Raw genomic sequence first — 25538 nt, 5'->3', positions numbered from 1 at the left:
AGTGGTACACTCCACATCCAAAAGGAAGGGCTGCAGCTTTGGAAACAGGCGTGGATGGGAAGAAAGTTATTTTGTGACAGACATTTCCTGTTGTTGTGGTTTATATCGGTTCTGCCACATTTTGCTGTCCTTGCCTGGAGAGGGAGTTATACTTTTTTTCACAGCTGGTTAAAATATTGTCCATTTCTTCTTTTATAACCATCCTCATAAGAGTAGATGGTGGGCCAGTAGATTTAGTTCTGGGGGCTACCAAGTTTCCACAATAGTTTTGCAAGCCAAACACATAAGAGGAAGCTACTTATAAAATTTCTTCTCGTTCCCTACTGAGTTTTGGGAGGGTTATTGCAAAATCAAAGCAGTAGCAGTGACAAAAATACCCTTTATTGGTCAGCTTCTTTTGTCAAATAAAGAAGAGGTCTGCAAATGTTCATATCATGGATTTTCCACAAGCAGGAATTTTACGCTTCTTTAAGATTGGGACAAAGAGTACTTTGCATTGTACGAACCCTTTTGCAAATGGAAGAAGAAGGACAGGCAATAAAGAAGATGACAGACTCATATTTGCCTGGTATTTCAGGCAACTAAATGGGCACCATGGCTTTGCCTATTAAAAAATGGCCCTCTGCTTTCACAGCCGGCACTCTGTGGCAGTGTCCATAATTGAGATAAGCGTACATGCCACTGAAAGACCGACGTCCCTAGGACAGATGTACAAAACAGCCTGCCTTTCTATATACACCTCATTTAATTTACAACAGGAATAACCAGCTAATAAAAATGCACTATTTGTATTTTTTCTCTCTAAAGTACATATTGCCCTTCTACAGTCGTTCCTGTAGTCCCACGAATTACTGTTGTTTAAAGACATTCCAGGACATCATGTTTTCTCTATTATTGGTTGCAATACTAAGAGCTCAGAGGAAAGGTAATGCTACCAAAGATTATTCCTCTCCCAGGAATGTCTCTGATTCTTTTTAAAAAAACCCTAGACCTTTAATTACAACCTAATCATCTTGATCCGAGCAATAAATATAACAAATGTGAGGCAAGAGTGTGTGTGTGAGTGAGAGGGAGAGAAAGGTTTAGGGCAAGGATCAGTGGAAAATCTTTAGAAATGATGTAAGTGAAAGCAAAGGCAGGGATTGGAGTTTGGAGACTACAGCAGAGACTATAAAAACTCTGAAAGAAAGCTGAGCGTTAGGGATAAGTTAGGGTGGGAGATCCTAGCAACATCCATCAAAGTTGGGATTGCTTGTATCCAAGGCAAGGTAAGATAAGCGACGAACGGGGCGGATGGGGGGGGTCTGGGATTTTTGTGTGTGTCTGTTGCTTTGTTTACAGAAACTCTTTAAATATTTGCTTTATTTGTCAAGCATATGAACATTGAACATTTTGAAATTAACAAGCAAGCACAAAATACACACAGGCACATGTCTGATGGGAAAAGTGCAAGTCCCCTTTGCATTTGGGGTCTGACAGTAAGAAGCACATCTCTTAGTAATTTGGGTACTGGAAATGAACTAATAATAGAAGACAGAGACATATTTCCGTTAGCTAACGAGTTAGCATTTAAACAAGTGTCAAACAACACATCCCTCTTGAAGAAGCTGTTTTCTTTTATGCTTGTGCAGTGCTTAGAAGATGTAAAGTGCTCTCTAGATGCTAAATCACAGTGGTATTTTACTTGTTTTTCCTTGATTTTTCCCTTTTATGTGTTATGTTCTACTCAGAATAAATCAAATGCATTTTATGGCTCTAAAGGAATTAAAGAGCCAATCTAGTTAAATAGCTAGATTAATTGCTTTGCTTTAATAAATAACGTATTTTTAGTGACATGTTTACATGGCTGTTACCTGTAACATGTTTTAAGGCACAAGATGAAGAAATTAGATCCAGGAAAGTTCTTAGCCAGCAAGTTCTTTATCCATTTCTTTTTGTAAAGCTCCTGTGTCTACAGAAGAGCATTAAGGATAAAGGGACATCCTAATATCAATAATGGGCCAGATTTGGAGTAACTCAGGTTTGCACTGGTGTAACTGAAAGCATAGTTTGGCCCAGTGGTTGTAATTGTGCTTTCTTCATACTGGGCTCAAAATCTCACTCTCTCTCAGCTGCCGTAACTGGGGTCACTTAGTGTGTAAATGTAAAGGACTTTCAGGTCTGCACTCTGGAGGCTGCTGAGGTAACAGGGAGTTTTCTCGGGGAGCCAACATGGGTTTTGTTCACTGGGGTTCAAATCTCTGCAGTTCTTAAAACACAGGAGCGTGCACTACAGTCTTACTTGGCTGCTCACTTTAGAAGCAGCATCCTCTCTAATGGGTAGAGCATAAGAGTTGAGAATCAGGAGGATTATTCATGACGCTGACACTGATTCATTATGAAATTGGGGGGTGTCACTTAACTTCTTTGGACCTCAATTTCCCATCTATATGATGGAGATAATCCTGCTGGCCTTTCTTTGTAGAGCACTTTGAAGTCTATGGATAAAAAAAACCACTGTGAAAGAAATTATTGGGATTCTATAAGTGCAAAATATTACTGTTTGGAGCAATGGTGCTTATCAGTACTCACTGCTGATTTCAGATGGATCAGGGTTTGTATAACTCAAACTTCGTCTAACTGCTAAGTGTATCTCTGAGTTCTAGCACTGTTATTTTACTGAGTGGGTTCAAAACATTGCAGTTTACAGCATGCATCAACTGTCTACAGCTTGCCTGTAATATGATTGTAACTCACCTTTATATGCTTCTGAGTTAGCCCAAAGAAATAGATCACCTACAATTTCAACCTACAGTACATCTTCACCCAGCTGTACATTTTTTCTTCACCAATAATCAGGTTTGATCTTTGTTCAAAAGGGTTACATGTGTCTATCATCCAACCCAATTAATATTTGGGCCATTGACCTTACCATTGTAATGACATTCTTCTCTTTTTCAGAGCTGATCTCAAGAGCTTTATCTGTATAATTATGGAAGTATATTTTAGCTGGTCGTCATGGGCACTATTCTCTGCTCTAATAACGTATTCTGCACTTATCTGTATGCAGAACTTCCACTTATGTCCCTCCACTGTTAAGAAAAGAGAAATTTGCTCTGCACGTGTGAATAAAAACCTAGTATCTATCTCTGTACATTTCAGGTCTGTGTATATTTCCTCTTTCTGATTGTTTTAAAGGTTTGTTTTCTTTATTTTGAAATGCTGAAGACATACAAGCCTGTGACACTGAAGAGCTGTTAGTTCTTAGCCTGAAGAGCAAAGAAAACTTTTGCAAAAAAAAGTCTTAAAAAGGAAATGTAAAAGTGATTAGAAACATTTAGAAAAGTTGGCCTGCTTATTTGGTAAATATATAAATGATTTAGGAGCTGAGCATTTGTTGGCAATGGATAACAGTCTAATAAAGTTTTGTTTTCCAGAGTGCATACCAAGAATGCTGTAGTTCTTTCAATGATCTTGCCTAGCAAAGGTGGAAATAGGTGCTTCTCATTAATGGCTCTTTTCTTGTATGTTGTAAAAAATCTGCTTATCTAGCACTTTTCCCTTAGCCTTCTAGGTGGATTTTGTCAGAGTCATTTGTGACTGATACATTTTGATGTCCAAGCATGATTGCCTTCAGACAAAGTTTTTTTCATTTGCTGTTATTAAATGTTTGTTTGTGGTGGGTGATAATCAGGTACAGATTGTTCTTAGTTTTGCAAGCTGTCCAAATTGTGTAACTCCTGCTAATTCCCAGGAAAACGTTCCTAGAATATCCTGCATGGATTATTTGGGCTGTACAGAATATTCAAATGAGCAAACAATGACCATGCCTGATTATCCTCTCCCTACTGCTTTTGCATCTGTGTAACTCCATGGACCGCAGCCGAGCTACTCACGATTTATGCTTGTTCGAGTTCAGATGTTCACAGGGGGGCGGGGGGCGGGGGTGTAGTCTCCTCTTAAAACCCCGGGGTATTTTTTTGTATATATCCTGTAGCACTGATGAGAATTCAACATTCCGAGATGCAGCCCTTACTCACATGAGTAGCCCTACTGAAGTAAAGCGGCTTCTCTCGTGCATATAACTGAAGGATCAGGCCTTTGACACAGGCAAGTCCCCTCGCGAAGAGAAGCAAAGAGAATGCCTGTTGCTATTATAGGTATATCCGCAGTGCAGCTGGAAGTGAGCCTTCCAGTCCAGGGAGACGGACACGTGCGAGCTCCACTCAAACTAGGGCACTAAAAATAACAGGGCTTGTATTCAGGTGGATAGCTGGGGGCACAAAATCCAGGTTGCTATTTTGGGTGCTCTAGCTTCAGTGGAGCTAGCTCATCTGTCTACCACGGGCTGAGAGGCTCGGGTCAGCTGCAGTGTAGATGTACCCTAGGGGCCCAGTCTTGCAGTCCTCATGATGATAGACTTCCAGCTGAAGTCCATGAGTGTTTTGTCTGAGTAAAGACAGCCAAAGCAACCATCTACATGCACGTGTTCTTGCCACATCTCCTTCTTTCCAAAGTTTAAGTGCAAGAAAACATTTAAGCACAATTTAACATAGACCAAAATAGCAGGAAAATAATTGCCAAGATGGCAAGATAACACATGCAATAAGAATAAAGCATTGGCAACTGTGTCGTTAGAGTGAAGGTATACGTCAAAGTCAAGATTTTCAGAAGTGATTAATGACTTTGGGTGCTCACCTTGAGACACCTTAAAGGAGTCTGATTTTCAGAAATTGCTGAGTACTCACCCTCTGAAAATCAAGCCCCTCAGATGGACTCCCAACGTCACTCATCACTTTTGGATTCTTGGCAAAAGTTCGTCAATTTTAAATACAAGATTTGGAAGATCCTAGCAGATTTAAGTAGATGAAGCCTGCCGTGAGCTATTTCCCTACAGTCTCAGGGGTCTGAACAGTCATTGCACTAACCAGATTAATAGTAAAAGGCAGTTTGAAGTGATCATAGAGAAAAGCTAATTCTGACTGCATCATATATATAATAAAAAAATTGATGTGGATTTCCAAAACAGCAAATGCATTATTAACAACAGAGACTATCTGGCTTTAACTGTTTATAATTTATGGAATGCATTTTCCAGTAAGTCCCATACTTCAATGTCTTTTTTAAATGGACTGCTTTCTGCAGAGTGTGTCATATCTCATCTGTGGGATGAGAACAAAAGAGCAACGCTAAGCTATTTGTGTGCTGGATTCAGCAGTGGTATTTTTCCCCTTCCTCGTACATTTTCATGGTATTACTGATAATTCCACTTGCATTTAAGCAAGGCTCCCCAGAAGTTTCTGAAATCACTGAAATTTCTGATATGGGAATATCTTGGCTTTTATGGTAATGAATGCACTTGAGGGCACAGTCCTGCTTCTACGGAAATCCGTGTGAGTTTGCCCATTGACCTCAATGGGAGCAGGATTTTCCCCAGAGCCTCCAGTGCATCTGTTAGTAGCTCATATCCTAGTTTCAGATAAAATACTCTGCCATCTGCATCTTAAGAACAATGGGTTAGACCCTCGGTGGAGAGACTCACAAAACGATACATTTCACTAGCACAGGGAGCAACAGACCACTTTTGATGGCACCTGAATAATTGCAAAATAGTACAAGGAGCGGCTTGCTGAGCGTGCACACCACTGCCCTCTACTGGATGGAATTACAATTGCTGAGAATGATGTCAGAGGCCCTGCGTGACTAACAGGTAATGGAGATTCTCCTTTACCTCTAATAGTAGGGGCCTGTGTTTCCAGAGCGGGAAGATCTGAGTTTTCATGTTGTTGTTATGAAGTACCTCATGTCTATGGTGCGCAGCGCGGTGACAGTCTGCAGTCCTGATCCTGCCTCTGAACACCGTCCAGGCACATCCCTGCAAAGCCCCATTGACTCCAGGGGCCTGCCCGCTCCTGTTCACTGCAAGAGTAAGGCCTAAATTTCTGGAGGAGTGCGGAGATGTTACAATGTTGCTATTAAAATTTGCGTGCGAGAGTAATCAATGCACAATGGCAGGAGAGTGAAAGATTGCGGTGCAGTGTATGACGTCTTGCCTCAGTTCTGTTGCTAACTGTCAAGCAGGAGAAATAAAGCACTTGTGATTTATACTCAGAGTAATCTTCACAGTGGTGTGAAATATGATCATTTGAATTGGAAAGAACAATGATGGCTGTTCACATTTTTGATAGGCAATGGTTTTGAACTCTGTGATGAATTACACTGTCTGGTTCAGCCATCTTGGCTTGGGGATGTCATTTCGCTTTTGTTATAAGAAAAAAAGAAAAAAGAAAAACAGATCTGCAGATCCCGCGGGTCTGATGTTAGGGAGTTACCATGTTGCGGATGGTCAAGCGTTCTACTTTGTTTTGGCCTTCTCTTGGAAAGGCGCTTCGAATGGTACGTGCAGATTTCTGACAAAGGTTGCTGCTGTTTATCCTGTTCTTTCTTTTATCTGCTTTAATTGGAACGCCAACAAAGATGCTGAATTATACCAGGAATTTAAGCTTTGCTGCGTTTTGAGCTCAAATATGGGTGAAACCCATAAATATGTCTAAATTTCAGACATGCGATTTTATCTGTTGAAAGCTGGACAGCATTTTATTTATTTCAGATAACACAGATTCTGAGACGCGCATTCACATGGAGTAGCACCTTACCGCCTCATGTAGACCCAGTGCATTCAGTGGGAGTACTTGTCGAGTAAGCGCTACTCAGCATGAGTAAAGCTATTGGAATCTAGCCCACAACAAGGAGGACAAATCCTGCCAGGAGCTGTGTTGCTGTCATAAATTTACTCAGAGCAGTTCAGATCTAACTTTACATTTCTCGTCAGGAGTGCGGAGGTAGAACACTAGGGTTCAACACTCACCCGAGATTACGCTCGAGTCATGATTCAAGTAGAAGGGGAACAGACATCTAAAAAATCCAAGTGACAAAGGAACTGAGTAGAATTGTTCAGGCAACATCAGAATATACAATAGATGAACAAAAGAAGAAAGAGAAGTGACTAGTGTAAATAGCTGAACTCCGGATATATGGTTAAAAGTGGTGGGTCAAATTCATGTCTGACATACACAAACGTAACTCCCCTGACTTCGAGGAGGTCAGCTGGCGCCGTCATCAATGGCTTTGCCTTCGCGTTCAGTGGCAAAAATGATTTAGGGCAAAATCACTCACAGAAGGGCAAATCCTGCTTCCATCTCTCGCCTCAGCAGGCCCAACATTCAGGGGAACCAATGTGCTTCTCTGCTGCAGGAGAGGGCAGCGTATAGGGGGGCAGCACGTTCATTGTCCTCATACAGAGAGTTCAGAAGCAAGGGCTGAGGAGTGGTGGGGTTAATATGGTCTCAAGCTGGCCCTGATTTTGCTCCCATTTAAGTCAATGACACCGTACTTTTGCCATTAACTTCAATGGGAGCAGAAGCAGGACCTTAGTCCCTACAATTTCCTTTCCTTCTAATTTTGCTGGAGTTGAGTTCCAGCTAGTTATTCAAATGTCTTTTGGGATGCAGGTGCCATAGTGTTTATTTTTATTAGTATGCCAGATGCCATTTTTAGCTCTTTGGTCTTTGGGATGAATGAATACCAGTGCAGACATTAAGCCATATGAAACGGGTGTATTTAACCTCACCATTTATTTTTACTTCCCTGTATCCAAATAATCAGGATGTGGTTATCTGCAAGGTGATAGATGGCGACTTTTTATTTCAGTGCACAGCCAAGTACAAAAATACACATTATAAAGCACCACAACGGGAGGGCAGGAGGGTGGCGGGGGTGGGGGGAAAACCTGGGCCAGATCCTCAACTGCTGTAAATTGGTGTAGCTCTGTAAGTTTCTGGATCACTGCTCAAAATGGGTGGACACTTCAGTCTCACCTTATTCATTCCTTTGTCTCTCTCCTTTGACTCCTCTGGAGTTAGTCCGGTTTATATCAGCCATTTCCTAAACCTTATGGACAAAAGAAAAGGGTATGAAACCAGATAACAGAAGCACATGTAAAAATAATTAAAATAACACCATTTTTATACCTTCCTCTACAGAGTCTGGTACTAGCAAGTATCAGTACAAGGGTAATAGGCAAGATGGCTTGTTGTTCTGATCACTTAAGGAAAAGCCCGTGAGAGAAGCAGAGAAACAAAGACACATGGTATAGTTTGACTTTCAAAATAGGATTCCAAGCACTTTGCTTCATCTCTCTTGTAGTGTGGGAAACAAGAGCAAAGTCAAACATTTCTGCTGGGTATAGTCTGCCCGATCTCATGAGAGATCTGCGAAAATGAGGATAAAACAACTCTCGTACATCATCAGAATATATTTACACAGCCTTTCTATTTCTGCCGGCTCCAGCAGGAGAGTCAACAGAGAGCGGCAGAGTGAGGGTTGAATTATGCTTTCTGGGGCTGGGCATGGAAACAGATTAACAAACAGATTAGCAGATTTCTTCTGGGGCTGGAGGCCCCAACCCAACTCCCATGAAAATCAAGGGCAAGATTCCCAGCCAGGTCGGTGTGAGCTGGGTTGGCTCCTGAGCATCAAGGAAGGCAGGATAAGCCACTAAGCTATGTATGAGCCAGGGGCTCTTCCTGGCTTTGCTGAGTGACCCCGGGCAAGTCATTTCCCCTCCGTGTGTCTGGTCTGTTTGGGGCTGGCTCATCCTTGACTTCCATCACCACTTGTAACCGGTCCCTGCTGCCCTTGTCGCGTGCCCTTCCCCCTCGGTGTGTGTCGGGGTGGAGTGATTCAATAGGTTGTTCTGCTTTGCAGATGCTGCAGGTTCGGTTTGGGGTGGTGCACTTTGTCCTGGCGCTTACTCTGCTGCAGTGGCCCGCCGGCACTGCTGTCCTGGCTGAGGCAGCTCCGCAGGTAAGAGGCTATTCCTGACACTCCGCAGGCACCTTCCTTTCCTAGGGAGCTCGGAGCCAGGGACAGCTGGAGAGGCAGGTTTCTCCTTGGGACGGGGGTGAGATGGGCAGCGGGCTCTACGGGAGGTGTTAGACTCTGACTGGGCCATGTGCCGAGTGTAAGGGGTGCCCCAGGAGCAGAGGAGAGGGTGACGTGTGAACTGGAGTCACCATGTCTCCCCCGCCACTCACTCGCTCTGGGTACTTCATCCCGCCCCATGGAGTAACTTCCCCCCTCCCCTCTGTGCACCAGCTATTCTGGCCAGGGATTAGGGGAGGAGGATGCAAGGCTGGCACCCTCTCTGCCCCATCCGTGACCCCTTGTTCGCCGTGGGAAGGATCGGATGCTGTCCTCCTTGACTCCCAATCTGAGCTGAGGAACAAGGGTGGGTCCTTAATCCCCCATGCAGCTGAGTTAGGGCTATGAAAGCCTAGCTCCAACCCCACTCCCATGAAAATCGATGGAAAGATTCCCATCCAGTCCAATGGGAGTTGGCTCAGCTCTGAAATGTCAAGGGAGGCAACACGGCTGGGAGTCAGGAGACCCGTGTTGTTTGCTGGGACCTCTCGGTGTTGTACAAACACGGAACAAAACAACTGTCCCTGCCCCAAAGGTGTTATCTGTGTGGGCCCTTCGCCCGACAACAGGGGAGGGAAAACACGGTGAAAAAACAGGAAACGGTGACTATAAAAACCACTGACATCGACAGGGGGAGACCCTTATTATTAGAACTACAGTAGTGTCTAGAGGCCCCAGAGCCCTATTGCGCTAGGCCCAGTACAGGCACATAGTGTGAAACAGTCCCTGGACCACCAGCTCCCTTTCCTCGCCCACCCCCCTCCAACAGACCATGGCTAACGTGCGCTTCCAGAGACACAGCAGAGGCCCTGGAGGCCGCAATGTTCCCTCCGCACCGTTAAGGTAACATTTGGGAGACGTTACCCAACCCACACCTGAGTGAAGGATGTAGCACCTACCAGGCCAGAAACCCAGCATTCCCCTTCCACAATACTTGAGACTCTGAGAAGAAAAAAATCAGTCAGAGGAAATACGTACAATGAGGTGGCCCTCACCAAGGGGTTGACTGTGCTGAAGCTTGTCATGCTATGTCCTGTGAGTAACTGTAACGCCAGGGGGAAGTGTTCGTACTGTAGTATGCCCCAAGTTCCCTTCTAAGACCACCCGCTCAATCTATATGGATCATGTTTCCCTCCAGTGAATGACAGCCAGCTGCGGTACAGGGTACATTAGATATTTAACAGCACATGCAAATGTAATGGAACCGTTTGGAGTAGGACAAAAACATACAATGCCTGACTGAAATAGCAGTGTAAATGTAGGTGAGCAGAATGCATTTGCCCTGTCTCTCTGGCCTCGATTACTGTTGTATCTCAATGCGCAGCTAATGAAAGTGTATGATATTGGAGGAAGATGGTAATCTGTTCGTCAAGAGACAAACAGGTGAAATTGATCAGACAAAAGTTGTGATGATTTACCAAGCTCCATAGAGACTGAGTAGAGTAAACAGGCAAATACTTCGCTCAAAAGATGGGTTCCCTGACACCTTTCCCGGAGCCCAAGGATTGCATCACGCTGTTCTTTAGCAGGCGCAACCTGGGCAGACCAAAGAGCCACATATCATCCTGCTTATTTATTTGAGTGGACTTCAGCTGGGATCAAGAAGGAGCATCGGATGGAGACCTATAGTCTTGCCATGCTTCACCTGCCCATTAAAGCTGTGGGATTCTGTGGGCCACACTGTAAAACATGAATGGGGCACATATGACCCAGAGGCCACACTTTGGGCACTCTTTAGTAGAGGAATTAAAATACACTAGGGCTGGTAGGGAAATGTTTTTATTTTCCACAGAAAACATCAACTTTTTGGTTCAAAAATCAAAAACTGAAAAAATGAGAGCCAAAACCCAACAGATGTTGATTCAGACATGGCACCACAGTGCCTCAGGGGGATTGTAGTTTGAGTGCCTCTTGCTCTCAGTCTCTTCTGTGGGCTGGACTCCCTGGCCGGACTACATTTCCCATGATGCACCATGATCTGCCCTCTTGCTGTGCCACTGTAATGCATCATAGGAGGTGCAGTCCAGCTGGAAGACCTGCACAGAGGAGAATACGTTCATGAGACACCCAAACAACTCCCATCAGGCTTTGAAACAGCATTTCTGAATCAATATGTTCTGTTTTGGAGTATTTCCTTTCTTTGACAAAGTCAAATTTCTCTGCAGAAAGCTGACCCTTTGATAACAAAATTTGTTGACTCAAAAAACCAATTTTGATGGAAAAATTGCAACCAGCCCTAAAAGCCATCAGGAGTTTATAATTTTGAACAGGTCTCAGCTTCTAAGGATTTTGCCTTAATATCTGGCAAGATCTTCTGTTAACGTGGGTTGTATATGAAGGGTTTTAAATGGTCAAAGCTTTCAAGTTTCCTTGAAAGTTTTTTAATCTTCCTTAAAGTCTCATCAGACTAGCGTTCACATGTGCAACAGAGTCTCCGAAATACCTGAAATGAACTACTCTTAAACTCTCAAACAACCTAATAAACACATCCTACCTGTGATCTATGTGGAGTGCATATGGATCACGGAGCTCTACATGTAGATGGACCTGTAGAACTTCCCTGATGGCTTGTTAAGATCAAGGGAAGCCCATTTGTTCCAGATTACAGACTTTACAAATATTGCAGTATAATGCAGCGATTCAGGAGCATCCTGTCTATCCTTAGCAGTGGGATCCATTTCCTCGTTCCATCCATGACCATCCAACCGAATGAGATGTTTGTAAACTCCATTTCTTTAATGATTTCTGACTGGCTCCCTGAATGCACACAGCAGAAGCACAAAAGGAAGGAGGTTAAAATCTGCATTTTTCAAATATAGGGTCTGGGTGTGGATATTCTTATAGTAACTCCAGAAGAAATTCTGCTACTATCTTACCTTTATATCTGAATCTGAATCATTCCTGGGATATCAGACCATGATATCCCAGGCACCATGAACAAGACTGCACTCTTTCACGAGGACAAGTTGTTGGCCTATCACTCAATCCCCAACCTAGGGGACCAGTGGCAGCTTTTCTTCTGGTCCCTATCCTTTGACCTGTATGGCTTGGGTGGCCCTACCAGGAGTTGAAGTTCCCACAAGCATAGCTGTCAGCCTTCCCACCGTGTCAAGGTGCTGTCCTCTGAGAAGGAGACATATATTGCCTTTGAAATGCTGCCTCCCATGGAATTGAGCATATTCACACAACTGAATAAAACCAATGACTAGATCAGAAACTGAAGAAGAAGACTGTATCCAACTGAAAGTGATTGGGGAATTTGAAGTAGGCAGAGAATAATCACCTACATTATCGCTGAGCAAGGCCACTGAGGCTAACATCCTTAATCTGCTGAAAAATGCCATGGACTCTTTTTGACCAAAAGTGGTCAGGGCATCAGCTTTACATCTGCTTTTAAAAAGACTAACCATGGAGCCATATTTTTTGCCTCTTAAAAGCAGAGCAAATTGTTTCATTGTCTGTTTTTATGTCTTCAGTATTGACAGAGGCCAGTCAGTATTTGTCACCTACCCAATATGCATAAATCTAGTCTAGTAAGGGTGTTAACCTCAACGTCGTAAGAACATAAGAACAACCATATTGGGTCAGACAAATGGTCCATCCAGCCCAGAATCTTGTCTTCCGACAGTGGCCAATGCCAGGTGTTTCAAAGGGAATGAACAGAACAGGGCAATCATCAAGTGTCCTAAATGAAGTTCAAAAAACATCCTGCCTATCTAACTTCCCTGTAAGTTTCAAGAGCATATGCTGTTCTTTATTTCCTGTCCTAAACTTGCATAAGGCTGCCATGCCTTGTCCTACCTCGGAATTGGTAGCACTTCAGTGCTGGGTGAAATGATGTTGATGTATTGTTGGCGTAACAGTTTGCCAGACTTGTAAAGTGATTTGGAATGGAAAATACCATATAGGTATTTATTACAGCTGGTCATAAAACAAAAGTCACTATCCTGAAAATGTCACATTTTTAAGCTGTTTTCATTTCAAAGAGTTTGAAAATAAATATTTAATCTCCCCCTGCCAAATTCATAGAATTATTTAATTGAAATTCAAAAAAATATTGAATACATTATTGAAAATGTTATTGAAATGATTATGGAAAGTTTTTGTTTACCAAAAACCCAGGTTTCAGTAAATAAAAAATGTTGATAACCATTTTGAATAACATTTCAGAGAAAATTTTAAATTAAAAAGTCATGCAAGTTTTTGTGAAAAATGAAGAATTTCAACGTCAACAACCGGACATTAAAAAAATTCATCTTGCAAAAATGACCAGTTTTCACTAAAAAAGGAGGGATAGTTCAGTGGTTTGAGCATTAGCCTGCTAAACCCAGGGTTGTGAGTTCAATCCTTGGGGGGGCCATTTAGGGATCTGGGGCAAAAATTGGGGATTGGTCCTGCTTTGAGCAGGGGATTGGACTAGATGACCTCCTGAGGTCCCTTCCAACCCTGATATTCTATGATTCTATGAAATTTGCTGCAGGTTTAGTATTTGTCAGTTTTAATGTATTTACAGGCTGTACCAATGACTGTGCTCACTGTACTGATTGAAATTCTTTTCCTGAAACAGAAACATCAAGCAAACCCATCCCCTCTTCCTTTGCAGCCCTTTGACTCTTCCATGGTATTAGGCATGGAAGCACATTCCACATCCAGCGAAGAGAAATCAGCCACGGACCTGGCAGCTAAGCTGCTGCTTCTTGATGAGCTAGTATCTCTTGAAAATGACGTGATTGAGACCAAGAAGAAAAGAAGTTTCCCAGGGTTTGGGTCTCCCCTCGACAGGCTTTCTGCGAGTTCGGTGGATCTGAAAGGCAAGCAGAGGTAAGCTGAGAGATCGGATGGTACAGTGATGCGCGCTATAAAGAACGTTGATAGATACACTTTCCAAATGCAAGCTACTCATTTTCATTAGCTCGCTAGTTCTGTGGTCGGCTGTGGGTAATTCATTTGTCAGCATATTGAAGTCACTGCAGACTACTCATCTTCTCAATGTTGCTGCAAGATTTATAGCTCTTCAGCTATGGTAAGTAATGCACTCTGCAGCTGATTTATCCTTGTAGCCCGAATCAACCTACAAGAGACATCCAGGTAAACTTATTCCTCCAGCGCACCCTTTCCCATTCATGTTCATGGCCCTTCAGTTTAAAAGTCTAGTTAGGCAGTAAAACTGTTCAAGGAATATATACTGTGTGGGGTTTAAAAGTGAAGGGGGGGAGGTTAAACATTTCCAAGAACAGATGGCTGGTGAGAGGGCATCTTACACAGCAAATCTTGACCGACACTGTAGTGTGCGTAAAAGTCATGGACAGTACATGATACGAAGGGCATCCTGAGTAAGGCCTTCAGGATCCTGGTCTATTGGTTTCACTGAGACTGGGTCCTGAGCAAAATATGCCTATCCTACAATGCACCTGTTAATATTCAGGCCTGATACCTTGACTGTTCACCTTAGAGGAGATGGGGCTTTATGTCGGAAAGAGCCAAGGAGCTGCGAATTAAGAAGGCAAAGGAGATGCGTGTGGCTGCAGGGCAAGACTTGCAGGGTGTCTGCTGCTCATCGTAGCAGAAAGCACTCGCTGAGATCTCTCTCTTTCCCCTCCCCTGCTATTTGCTGCTGGTGACCATCTTCCCTCACCTTTCAGCCCCAGTCCAGCAAAGCACTGAGTGATGTGCTTAAAGTTAGGCACTCACTTTACGTGATTTGCTGGAGAAGGACCTTTGTATGGATGGGTAAATAAAAGTTCTGATCAAATAAAACCAGATCCAAGCCTTCACCCAAAACTCACCACAGACCTGGAACCAGAATTTTTACTGAGGCCTGTAGAAGTTTGGCTGACTGTGTTTAATTTGGAAGTGAAAAATATTCACTGGAGCCAGCCAACGTGTTCCAAAATTGTTTTCTTCAAAGATATTTTTGCAATTAACCAGCTTTAATACTCACGCTGCACTTCCAGGGTCTGGCCAGTAGGGGGTAAATGATTAAAACCTCAGGCAGGGGTTTTTGCCCTTATAGCTCACTGTGAACTCAAAATGGGCCCATTTCTGAGAAAACCAATCACTGCAGTAAGTGCGTGGGGTGTTTAAGCAAAATTTGGCTGTTTTGGGGAGCAAATATGAGCCCTTTTTTCAAAAGAAAAGTCTTTCCACAAACCCGTGGAAATTCATATTTTAGATGTAAAAATATCGATTTGATCTAAATTACAGAGAGAGCAAAACACCTGAGGAAGGGGAGGAGGAAGTTTGGGAAATGGGCCAATATTTCTCGTGACATTTCTCAAATCAAAAACAATTTCATCCAGGTCTAGCTGAACTCAGAAGTGCCAGAGTGTCACCAAATATTGCCTTTCATGAGATTTCCAGCCCCGGTTTCACCCGTGAGAGTCTCATTGCTCAGAGGAGCAGACAAGCTTTTCGCTCCTGGAGGAGCCAAATGTTGAAGCCATTTGAGGTTCTCTGATCGCTACATTTTACACTGCTACTGTTCTCACCAGCATCCTGGGGTCACTCTATACAATCACCACACTAGCGTATAGACCAAGGGAATGCTGTTCGGTCATATGGACCAAATCAGAAATGTTTCTCAGCCTGTATACTAGGGCAAGTGTAAGCCAATGACAGAGTCTCTGCCTTCTCTAGTGGTGGGTCCACATGAGATGACAGCCTGCTACTGTTACACCTTTAGCTCCAGGAGGTTTAGAGATCCTGAATACAATGGCTTGAAAAGCTCTCAGATGATGAAAAAGACTTTACACCCTGTATTAATACAGTGCTGTGGTATACGCTCACATAAAAGAAACTTACCGCAGAGACTGGGGGAAAGCCTAGCCCCACGGAAGTCAATGGCAAAGTGGCCGTTCACTTCATCCCGGATTTCACCTACTCTTAACATTAAGAAGCTTTGGAAAGCATAGACAAAAGCAAGAGAAGACGAGCTTTAGATGAGATTCAAAGCAAAAGAGACCCCAGTAAGCGTCACAGAGGCATAAATAATGTTCTAAACAAAATTCCTTTTGATTTTCCTGCCCAAGGCCAAGCCCTGTTTGGTCGGCAGGCGAAGATGCACAGAAGCTCAGCAGACAGAAGCTCTGCAGAGTGGGCTGAAAGTCCCTGTCATTGCTCCAGATGGCCACAGGAGGGATCAGCTCAGCCGTAAAACCTCTTAGCTTTGTTCCAGTGCTTTCGATGGGAAACATCAGGCCCAGATTAAAGAATTCTGGGGCCCTGACCGCTATGGAAATGGAGGGGCTCTCCAGATTCCTTAAATTGTTACCGCCCCTTATGTACCCAGCCCCACCCAGACCCCTAAATGCCCCCTCACTTCACATCTACCCCAACAACCCTCCACCAGCCCCCACTGATCCCCCACATACGTCCCAGCAGCCCTGACATACATCCCGCTGACTGCAGGCCCCAACACTGCCGCCCCACCAGCCACAGCCCCTAGCATCCCCCACTCACCGCCAACATCCCCCAACCCCACTGCCCTGCCAGCACTCGCCCCATAGCCCTCACCCACTGCGCCCAGGACCTTCCTGGCCACTCACCGGCACATCCCCACAACTCAGCACTCCACTCCAGGTGACAGTGGCTCCTCCTTATCCCGACCACCCAGGTCTGCGTGCTCCCATCGCCCGCCCTTAAGCTGGCAGGCTTGGCCTGGCCACTCCTCCGTCATGGTGGAGGGGCAGCTGGGCCAAGTCTGAGTGAGTGCCATTGTGATCTGGCACACAGCGTCATGGCTCTACTCGATTTGGGGGGTTTTCTGGTGGCTGGGGACTCCTCTGAGATGGGTCCCTCTGCAAGTGGTCTGAGTGCACCTTGGTTAGTCCAGGCCTGGGACACGTGTGACAGGGTTTTTTTTAAGTTCTAGTTTTACAGTGAATGTAGGCATGGAAGCACAATGCTGAAAGGCACCAGACTGACAGCTCTGAAAAATTAAGTCCTCCTTATATCCAACCAAACACAGACAGAGAGCAGAACTGCACGCTGCCCTGATGCCTCTGATTCCCCCGCAGTGGTGCGTCATCATTAGGAAAAAAGGTGTGTTCTTAACACAAGTTAGGTAACATGAGGTAAAACCCTGGTGAAGACCAGGGCAATTGGCAGTTTTCACACATTTTAGCAGGATGAGTTAAAGACCTTAGGGGATCCTATGGTTTACCTGAATCCACTAACTCTTGTGAAAACTCCAGACTGCTTGATCTTCACTAGGATTTTACACTGTTAGCTAACTTGAGTTAAGAACATGCCTTGTTTCCTAGTGAAGACAAGGCCTAAGAGAGTGAAGAGAGTTCATTTTCCAGTCCTCCATCTCTTTGTAAAGTTTCTCCAAGGACAAAAGTTAGGATTATTCCCCAGGTGGGAATTCACTAGGCATTTGCAGAAACACCAGGGTTTTTACTGCAAAGTGGCAGTGCTTTTATGGGTGAAATGCAAGCTCCTCCACTCTCAAAAACCGTGCTCAGTTTTTCATGAAACATTGGAAGCAGGGATGGAAATATTCCTTCTTCCCTTGTTTCGTTTTTCCTGCACCCCTGGCCGTATCAGTCATGATTAAAGACACAAGGGAAGGTTTAGCTAGGAATATCTCGCCTTTTGGTTTTGTTCGTTTAAAACCAATGATTGAAATCTCATGCTCATGTTTGTGACTGTTGAGTTGTCTAAACGTCGCATTGCAAACAACCATTTTAGAAAGGAGACTGGAAAACACCTGTTAGGTCTCCTCTATTTCATCCCTTCTACCTCTGCAGGATGCTTCCCCTGTACCTTTCCCCACACTGATGGAACAAGGAGTAATGGTCTCAAGTTGCAGTGGGGAAGGTTGAGGTTGGATATTAGGAAAAACTTTTTCACTAGGAGTGTGGTGAAGCACTGGAATGGGTTACTTAGGGAGGTGGTGGAATCTCCTTCCTTAAGGTCAGGCTTGACAAAGCCCTGGCTGGGATGATTTAGTTGGGGTTGGTCCTGCTTTGAGCAGGGGGTTGGACTAGATGGCCTCCAGAGGTCCTTTCCAACTCTTATATACTATGATTCTATGATTCTGTGATTTACAGACTCTAGTTCTAAATGTCCAAAACAATGGACCACCCTCGCCACACACACTTCATTTCAGAGAGCGTCCCACAAGCTAATGTTTGAAAGCTAGTGAAGTGACTACACAGAATGATTTTAAAAAACCAAGTCACAGCCAGGAAAGTCTTTGCCCCAGGACATCCTGGACGAGGGGAGAAGTGACCTTAGACCATTGCTGAACCACCCAGCTTCTGGGCTGCTGAAATGGCCTCTGGCGTAAGTTAGAGCAGCCCCCGGGGCTGCCTATGGATTACACTGCAGCCCAAATTATCATTGTGCCAAGCTCTATGGCTACTCCCCTCCTGCCCCTGGCATGCCCCCTATATATTAACCCAATGCTTCTTCTGCACCAGGAGAATTCACCTGTGGCCTGTCGAGGCACGTGTCCTGCCCCATGTGCTGCCATCGTGTTGTCCGGGGGGACAGGATCAGCCCCTTAGTGTTTATCACAAGAAAGTAAAACACAATGTACTCTGCAATACGCAGCACGTAGAGCCCTGCCCACACTGGGGCTCAGCCCGGATCTGGGCCCCCGGAGCTTGGAGTCAGCCCTTGCCTCCTTACAGCCCTTTCCTTGAGCCCTGGTTCTAGAGGAGTGGGGAGCTGAGTTTGAGTTAACCCTTTGTTCACCCTGGCACATAGACGTGGCTTGCAGTCTGGCTGATTTCCTGGGATTCACCCTCTATTTCCCATCCCACTCCTCTTAGTCACACCCCCTCCCTCTCCTCCCTATGGCCTCCCTCAATAATTCCTCTCTGGCCTTGATTTTCAGACCCTTTAGGGACTTGGCTCTACCTACAGCTACCTTTCCTCATAACCCATAATCCATCCCGCCCCATAACCTTTCTGGGCTTGGCCACCCCATACGGCAGGGGACTTAGGCTCAGATCCTGCCCTTCATTCCTAACGAATTAAGTTGGCGGCGGTGAGGAGGTGCTCTCAGAGCTAAGGCCACCCTGGAGTTAAACTTAGTAAGCTACTGAGCTGAGCTGCTGCCGTTTGAGCTGAGGACGGAAGAACGTGTCTGAGGAGGTTTCAAAGGGCCTGGAACTCTGTGGGTTTGAAATGTAACCGCGGATCCAGCCCTCTTTCCTCGAAAGGCCTCATGTTTTAGCAACACCGGCCCTGTCACATTCTCAGCCTCACCACTGAGCCAAGGGGACGCTCCTGTGGATTCCCCGGGGCTGCCAGAGATGGTTGGAGCAACATGCGGTGCATGCCAGCAAGTGCTGCTCCTGGCAAGCAGCGCTGGCGCGGGTGTGCAGCCAGCTGCCTGCCCGTGGGAGGAGAGGCCCGTCGGGGTCAGCTGGACAAGCTGACAAAGTTGCAACTGTTCGCTGGAGGTGTGAGAGAGGCAAGAAGAAGCAAGGAAGGGAAAGTGAGTTCAGAGGAGACAGGAGGAAGCCAGGGGCAGGGCTGGGTGCAGACTGGGAACTTGGAGACAAGGAAGCGAAATCTGTTTCATTTTACAAGCTTGTTTCATGAACACCATAAAAAAAGGGGGATCAGTTCAGCACTGCCATGAGGCCCTAGGCTGGTGCAAAGGGGCCAGATGGGGGGCCTCCTTCCCCACAGAATAACCCCAGCACGTGCGTCTACTACAGCAGGTGCAGAGACAGCTCTCCAGCCCCTTTGCTGCAGCCGCTGGTGCAAGAGACACTGGGGCAGAGGAGGGAGGGGGCAGATCAGGAGTGGGAGGAGGAAGAGGAGAAGAAGGCATAATGGGAGTGTACTTACCCCTGATCGTATAGGATGGAACCTGCCAACACAACACCTGTTGCTTCTTTGGAACTAGGGGACGAGTCTATCCTTCTCAATATTTCCCTGCCGTTTGCAACATTTGGAGGAACTGTTCAGTTTTGCTGTGACACATTGGCAAGGTCAGATTTGCTGCAGTGACTCAGACTGAGGGTTCATTGTGTTTGGTGTTTTTGTCTCTGACAGTGGACAATGCTGAGTGCTTCAAAGGAAGGTATAAAACCCCACAAAATACCTGACTGTGCCCATTGTACTTTGGAGGAGGGCAGGATGACCACTTTATGGCCGGAAAAATAAGGTTTCCCAGCCCTTGTAACTTAATATTTTATATTTGCTTTAATAATATCCTGCAGCAATGAGTTCCATGGGTGAATTAAACTTTGCATAAATACTATTCCCGTTCACGTTTTAAAAATCTTTTCCCTCTTCTTTGAATAGTAGATGAACAACTTCCAAATGGGGATAATGGACCAAATTCAGCCTTGCTGTAAACAGCTGCAACTGTCTGCTCCCTGCAGGGGTAGCTTTTCTTATAGAGGCTGCAGCTTATGAAATGCAAAACACCTTATTTTGAGTAACTGTCCAGAACCTCCAGTTTTAACAACAGAGCTGCCCTGACCAAACCCCATTGCCAAGACTGGTGTGAAATGGAGGAAGCAAAGATGCAACCACTTTTTGGTTATTCCTGTGAAGTATCTATACCAGTTTTTGCCCTGGTTTTTTGTGCAGGAAGGTGGTGGAGTTGCCCAAGCGACGATTTGGAATTCCTCTGGACCGAATCGGAAAGAACCGTCTTGCCAGCACCAGGGGTTAGCAGATGGTGCAAGTAAGTCAGGTTCACCAAAGCAATGTTCAGACGTCACGTAGGATCCAGTGAGGTTCTCAGTTACAGACCTGCAAGCTCATGTTGATGTCAGTGGATTTGGAAGGTCAGATGTGTGGAAAGGTGACTTCATGTCATCATGACAGGGGACCTGGTAACAGTCTTCAGATATGTTAAGGTCTGTTATAAAGGGAACTGTGATGAATTGTTATCCATGTCCACTGGAGATAGGACAAGAAGTAATCGGTAGCAAGGGAGATGTAGGTTGGATATTAGGAAAAACTTTCTAACGCTAAGGGTAGTTAAGCTCTGGACTAGGCTTCAAAAGGAGGTTGTGGAATCCCCTCATTGGAAGTTTTTAAGAATAGGTTGAATAAACACCTGTCACGGGTGGTCTAGGTTTACTTGGTCATGCCTCAGTGCAGGGGGGCTGGACTAGATCACTTCTTGAAGTCCCTTCCAGCCCGACATTTCTATAATTCTATATAACATTGCTTTATCTCTGTGTATTTAGCTTTGATGCCTTAAGAAGTTAGGAATTTGCAACCCCCACAATAAATCCAATACACCTAACTTTGCTTGGTTTCAGAGTAGCAGCTATGTTAGTCTGTATTCACAAAAAGAAAAGGAGTACTTGTGGCACCTTAGAGACTAACCAATTTATTTGAGCATAAGCTTTTGTGAGCTACAGCTCACTTCATCGGATGCATACTGTGGAAAATACAGTGAGGAGATTTATATACACACAGAACATGAAAAAATGGGTGTTTATCATGCACACTGTAAGGAGAGTGATCACTTAAGATGAGCTATTACCAGCAGGGGGTGGGGGGTGGGGGAGAAAAACTTTTGTACTGATAATCAAGGTGGACCATTTCCAGCAGTTAACAAGAACGTCTGAGGAACAGTGGGGGGGGGGGGGAATAAACAAGGGGAAATAGTTTTACTTTGTGTAATGACCCATCCACTCCCAGTCTCTATTCAAGCCGAAGTTAATTGTATCCAATTTGCAAATTAATTCCAATTCAGCAGTCTCTCATTGGAGTCTGTTTTTGAAGTTTTTTTGTTGAAGAATAGCCACATTTAGGTCAGAAATCGAGTGACCAGAGAGATTGAATTGTTCTCCGACTGGTTTATGAATGTTAAAATTCTTGACATCTGATTTGTGTCCATTTATTCTTTTACGTAAAGACTGTCCAGTCTGGCCAATGTACATGGCAGAGGGGCATTGCTGGCACATGATGGCATCTATCACATTGGTAGATGTGCAAGTGAACAAGCCTCTTTACAGTCTTTACGTAAAAGAATAAATGGACACAAATCAGATGTCAAGAATTTTAACATTCATAAACCAGTCGGAGAACACTTCAATCTCTCTGGTCACTCGATTACAGACCTAAAAGTCACAATATTACAACAAAAAGACTTCAAAAACAGACTCCAATGAGAGACTGCTGAATTGGAATTAATTTGCAAATTGGATACAATTAACTTAGGCTTGAATAGAGACTGGGAGTGGTTGAGTCATTTCACAAAGTAAAACTATTTCCCCTTGTTTATTCCCCCAGCCCCCTCCCCCCCTTCCTCAGACGTTCTTGTTAACTGCTGGAAATGGCCCACCTTGATTATCACTACAAAAGGTTTTCTCCCCCCGCCCACTGGTAATAGCTCATCTTAAGTGATCACTCTCCTTACAGTGTGTATGATAAACACCCATTTTTTCATGGTCTGTGTGTATATAAATCTCCTCACTGTATTTTCCACTTTATGCATCCGATGAAGTGAGCTGGAGCTCACAAAAGCTTCTGCTCAAATAAATTGGTTAGTCTCTAAGGTGCCATAAGTCCTCCTTTTCTTTTTGCTAACTTTGCTTGTCTTTCATAGACCTTTTTAGAGTATCTTTGTCTGAGGCTTTGAGTTTCTGACTAGGACAATGTAACTTTCACTGCTTTTTTTTTTCTGCAGGTGCATCTACGCTGGATGATTGATGCTGTATTGGGAATGTCACAGAAATATGGAAGATGCTTCAGAGAGTGTCTTGTCATTGATTAATGATTCAACATTTAAGGAATTGACCTACTGCAAAATCTATTTCACATTGCATGTTACAAACAATAACAGATTCAATCCATCAGATCAGAACACTCTCACAGCGACGTTTTGGTCTGACAATAAAAGGGAACAGAAAATGAGTGTATATAATTTCACTGCATAACCATTTTTTTTAAAACTCATAAAAGTTTCTTATCCTCGCAAGGACTATTAGAATTTTTGAAGAAAAATAAAACTTTTAGAGATGCCATCAGCACTCTATGGAAGGCAGAATTGCTTTGTAAATTTCACTCAAGAGGGTTGGTTATTCGTTTTATTGCTTAAGGGGACAAATCCAGCTTTTATTCAGTCCTTATTCAGGCAAAACTTTTACTGATGTCAGCAGGAGTTTACCTGAATAAAACCCACGTAAATACCTTAGGATTTAGCCTGATACTTGCAGCAATCTTTCCCTTACCTCTGTTGTATCTATGTCATGAATCTTTTCATCTGACAGACTCTGAAACTTGGTGAGGCTGTTACTTCCCTTACACCTCTGAGCTGATTAGTTCCTTTCACTCCTTGTGCATAACATGGGATGAACTGGAGGTGCCCTCCATGTAGGAGATGATACAGCCCCTGAGCCATCTTCATAGAGCACCTGGCTTTAGCTGCCTGAAGTGTTTAGGGCAAGGAGATTTCACCCCCTCTTCCTTCTCTCACCCTGCAAAACATTACCGGAGCAGAGACACGGCTCAGTCTCAGTGTTTGGATTTGCATCCTGATCTGATTTTTCCCGAAGCTGGAGGTGTTCAGTGCTGGAATTTGGGTCCAGCACAAAGAAAGGGGAGTCAGCTGGATAGCTCAGATCAGGTCCAAACTCCAAGGGTGATTTGTACCAATCTGTCGTCAGGAATAATCATATAGAGTCATCCAGGAAAGGAACTATGTCAGGAGGGGACCACAGGAGGCTGGGCCATACCTGGGTCTTTCTCTTAGGTGTGACTGAAGCAAGGCAGCAAGCAGCAATGTGCCACAAAACCCAGTTTTAGGCAGGTGGGCTGTGGCCTATGTGGAGTAGTGAATTAAGCATCTACCTTCTGATCTCATGTACTACGCAGAGGAGGGAGACTGGCCACAGTAGAAAGTTGGCTGAGTAGGGAGGAATCCGACCAGCTCCCCAAGAGGGGCAATGATGTAAGAAACTAATGTTTAATGACAGTTCCTACCTTACCTCCCCCCCCTCCCCGCCCCCCATGACTGGAACTGGAGCTGGTTGAAAACAAGGAATTTTCACAAAAATCTTTATTTTTGTCAACATTTCTCATTTAGAAAACTTCTCGATGTTACAAAGCTGTGGCCTAATAGGATTTCACAGCTGTAGCCTGTCACAAATCTGTACTCCAAGGCACTTTGACCTTCACAGCTCCAGCGCTCTGCTGTCTGTTGTATCTGCCTTTGCATGGATCGTGGGATGGCATGCACCAATTTTCTCTGTCAGATAGGAAACGATGGGTTTGGCTGTTAGTTCTCTGCCTTTTTTTAAATATAAATGTAGCTATTAGCTTTTAACCACTAACGTTGTAGCATAGTCACAAACGATCACATCCCCAGACTGAAATCTGCAATGTTACAGAAAGAAAGCAGGGCTATGCCTGAGACGTGACGAGTCGCCTCATTCATTTACTCCCGTTTTTCTTGGGTCTGCTGAAGTTTGTGTTGAATTCTGCTTATTTCTTTAAACGTGCAGTCTGAAGGGGACTCTCTCCCGGTTACACACTGGGGAGGCTCAGACTGGAGAGATCCAGAGTTAATGCATTATGTTGGGATGCTAAAACTATGTTACAATAAAATGTACTGTGTAACTATTGGCCAGCATTAGCCCTTTTCTCTGTTCTAACCACAGATAAATGGTGCGGTCTACAGGCATGTACAGAAATATCTCCACTTTGGAGGAGAACATTGAACATGGGGAAGGAGTGTTCTTTGTTGGTAATAGCATGGAACTGGGAGTCAGGACTCCTGGGTTCTATTCCCAACTGCCACTGGATTGCTTGTTTTACCGTGGCCAAATCACGTAGCCTCTCTTCGTCTCAGTTCATCCACCAAGGCCTAACTTGAAAGGGTGCTCTGAGGCTTAAATTTGTTTGCAAAGCACTTTTTAAATCCCTGGATGAAAAGTCCTACTTAAATAGGAAGCCTTAGGAGGCCCATGAAAGATCTGTGTTAAAACTGAAGAGGAAAGAGTAAGACTGGGCACCACTGCTGTTCTCACAGACAAATCACGCTGGCCAAGGTCTTTGTCCATAGCATGGAAGTTAGCAAACACGAGGTGATGATACTGTGACATGTACTGTGTAGCAACTTTACCCGTTTTCCTCTGTTCACAAAACCATTCAGATGCCTTTGTGGGATGTCTGCTAATAAATCAACACAGCTGAACAGAACGTCTTGTGGAAATATGTTTAGAAATTCTTAGGTGGGGTCCCTGAGTATCAGGATTCTGAGAGCAAAAAATCAGCTCATATTATTGCCACGGACAAAGTGTGGTGATGGTGAGAACAAACGGCTGTCCAAGTGGTGCCTGAGGGAGATAAAGTTTTCTTTTCTCCATGTTGCAGAGGAAAGTGCAAAAAACTTTACTCAGGGACTAACTTGCCTAAGGAGGCTGTTTCTACTTAACCCAAGGCTCTTGGTGGTTGGTTTATACTTTCCTACTCGGTCTCACTCTTCCTTGTGGCAAGATGCTGTCCTGGCAGCCTGCACGCAGCAGGGCATGGAGCTGCTCATTCGAGAGAGATAGGAAGGGGGCAGGCTGCCTCCTATATACCACAGCCTCAGTCTGATGGCTAAGACACGTGTCAAGCCCCTCAGCCTCCCCAGTCAGCTGCCA

General features: G+C 44.5%; 1 protein-coding gene across 1 annotated transcript; it reads left to right on the top strand.

Moving 5' to 3' along the window:
• Positions 1-1205: 1205 nt before the first annotated feature.
• On the top strand, positions 1206-24993 carry OSTN (osteocrin). Its single transcript, XM_007057830.3, has 5 exons — positions 1206-1268; positions 8746-8844; positions 13565-13782; positions 20521-20617; positions 22580-24993. The coding sequence occupies exons 2-4, from the start codon at positions 8746-8748 to the stop codon at positions 20603-20605; spliced, it is 402 nt and encodes a 133-aa protein (XP_007057892.2). The 5' UTR covers positions 1206-1268; the 3' UTR covers positions 20606-20617; positions 22580-24993.
• Positions 24994-25538: the final 545 nt, after the last annotated feature.

This window comes from Chelonia mydas, chromosome 9, assembly GCF_015237465.2.
Source record: "Chelonia mydas isolate rCheMyd1 chromosome 9, rCheMyd1.pri.v2, whole genome shotgun sequence".
NCBI classification, from domain to species: domain Eukaryota; kingdom Metazoa; phylum Chordata; order Testudines; family Cheloniidae; genus Chelonia; species Chelonia mydas.
The sequence above is the reverse complement of the archived record's forward strand: the minus strand, read 5'-3'. Positions and strand labels throughout refer to the sequence as shown.

Excerpts from the sequence above, each read along its gene's own strand:
- OSTN (XM_007057830.3), top strand. The coding sequence starts at position 8,746 with ATGCTGCAGGTTCGGTTTGGGGTGGTGCACTTTGTCCTGGCGCTTACT. Across the intron at positions 8,845-13,564 it reads TGGCTGAGGCAGCTCCGCAG|CCCTTTGACTCTTCCATGGT; the intron begins GTAAGAGGCTAT and ends CTTCCTTTGCAG. Across the intron at positions 13,783-20,520 it reads GATCTGAAAGGCAAGCAGAG|GAAGGTGGTGGAGTTGCCCA; the intron begins GTAAGCTGAGAG and ends TTTTTTGTGCAG.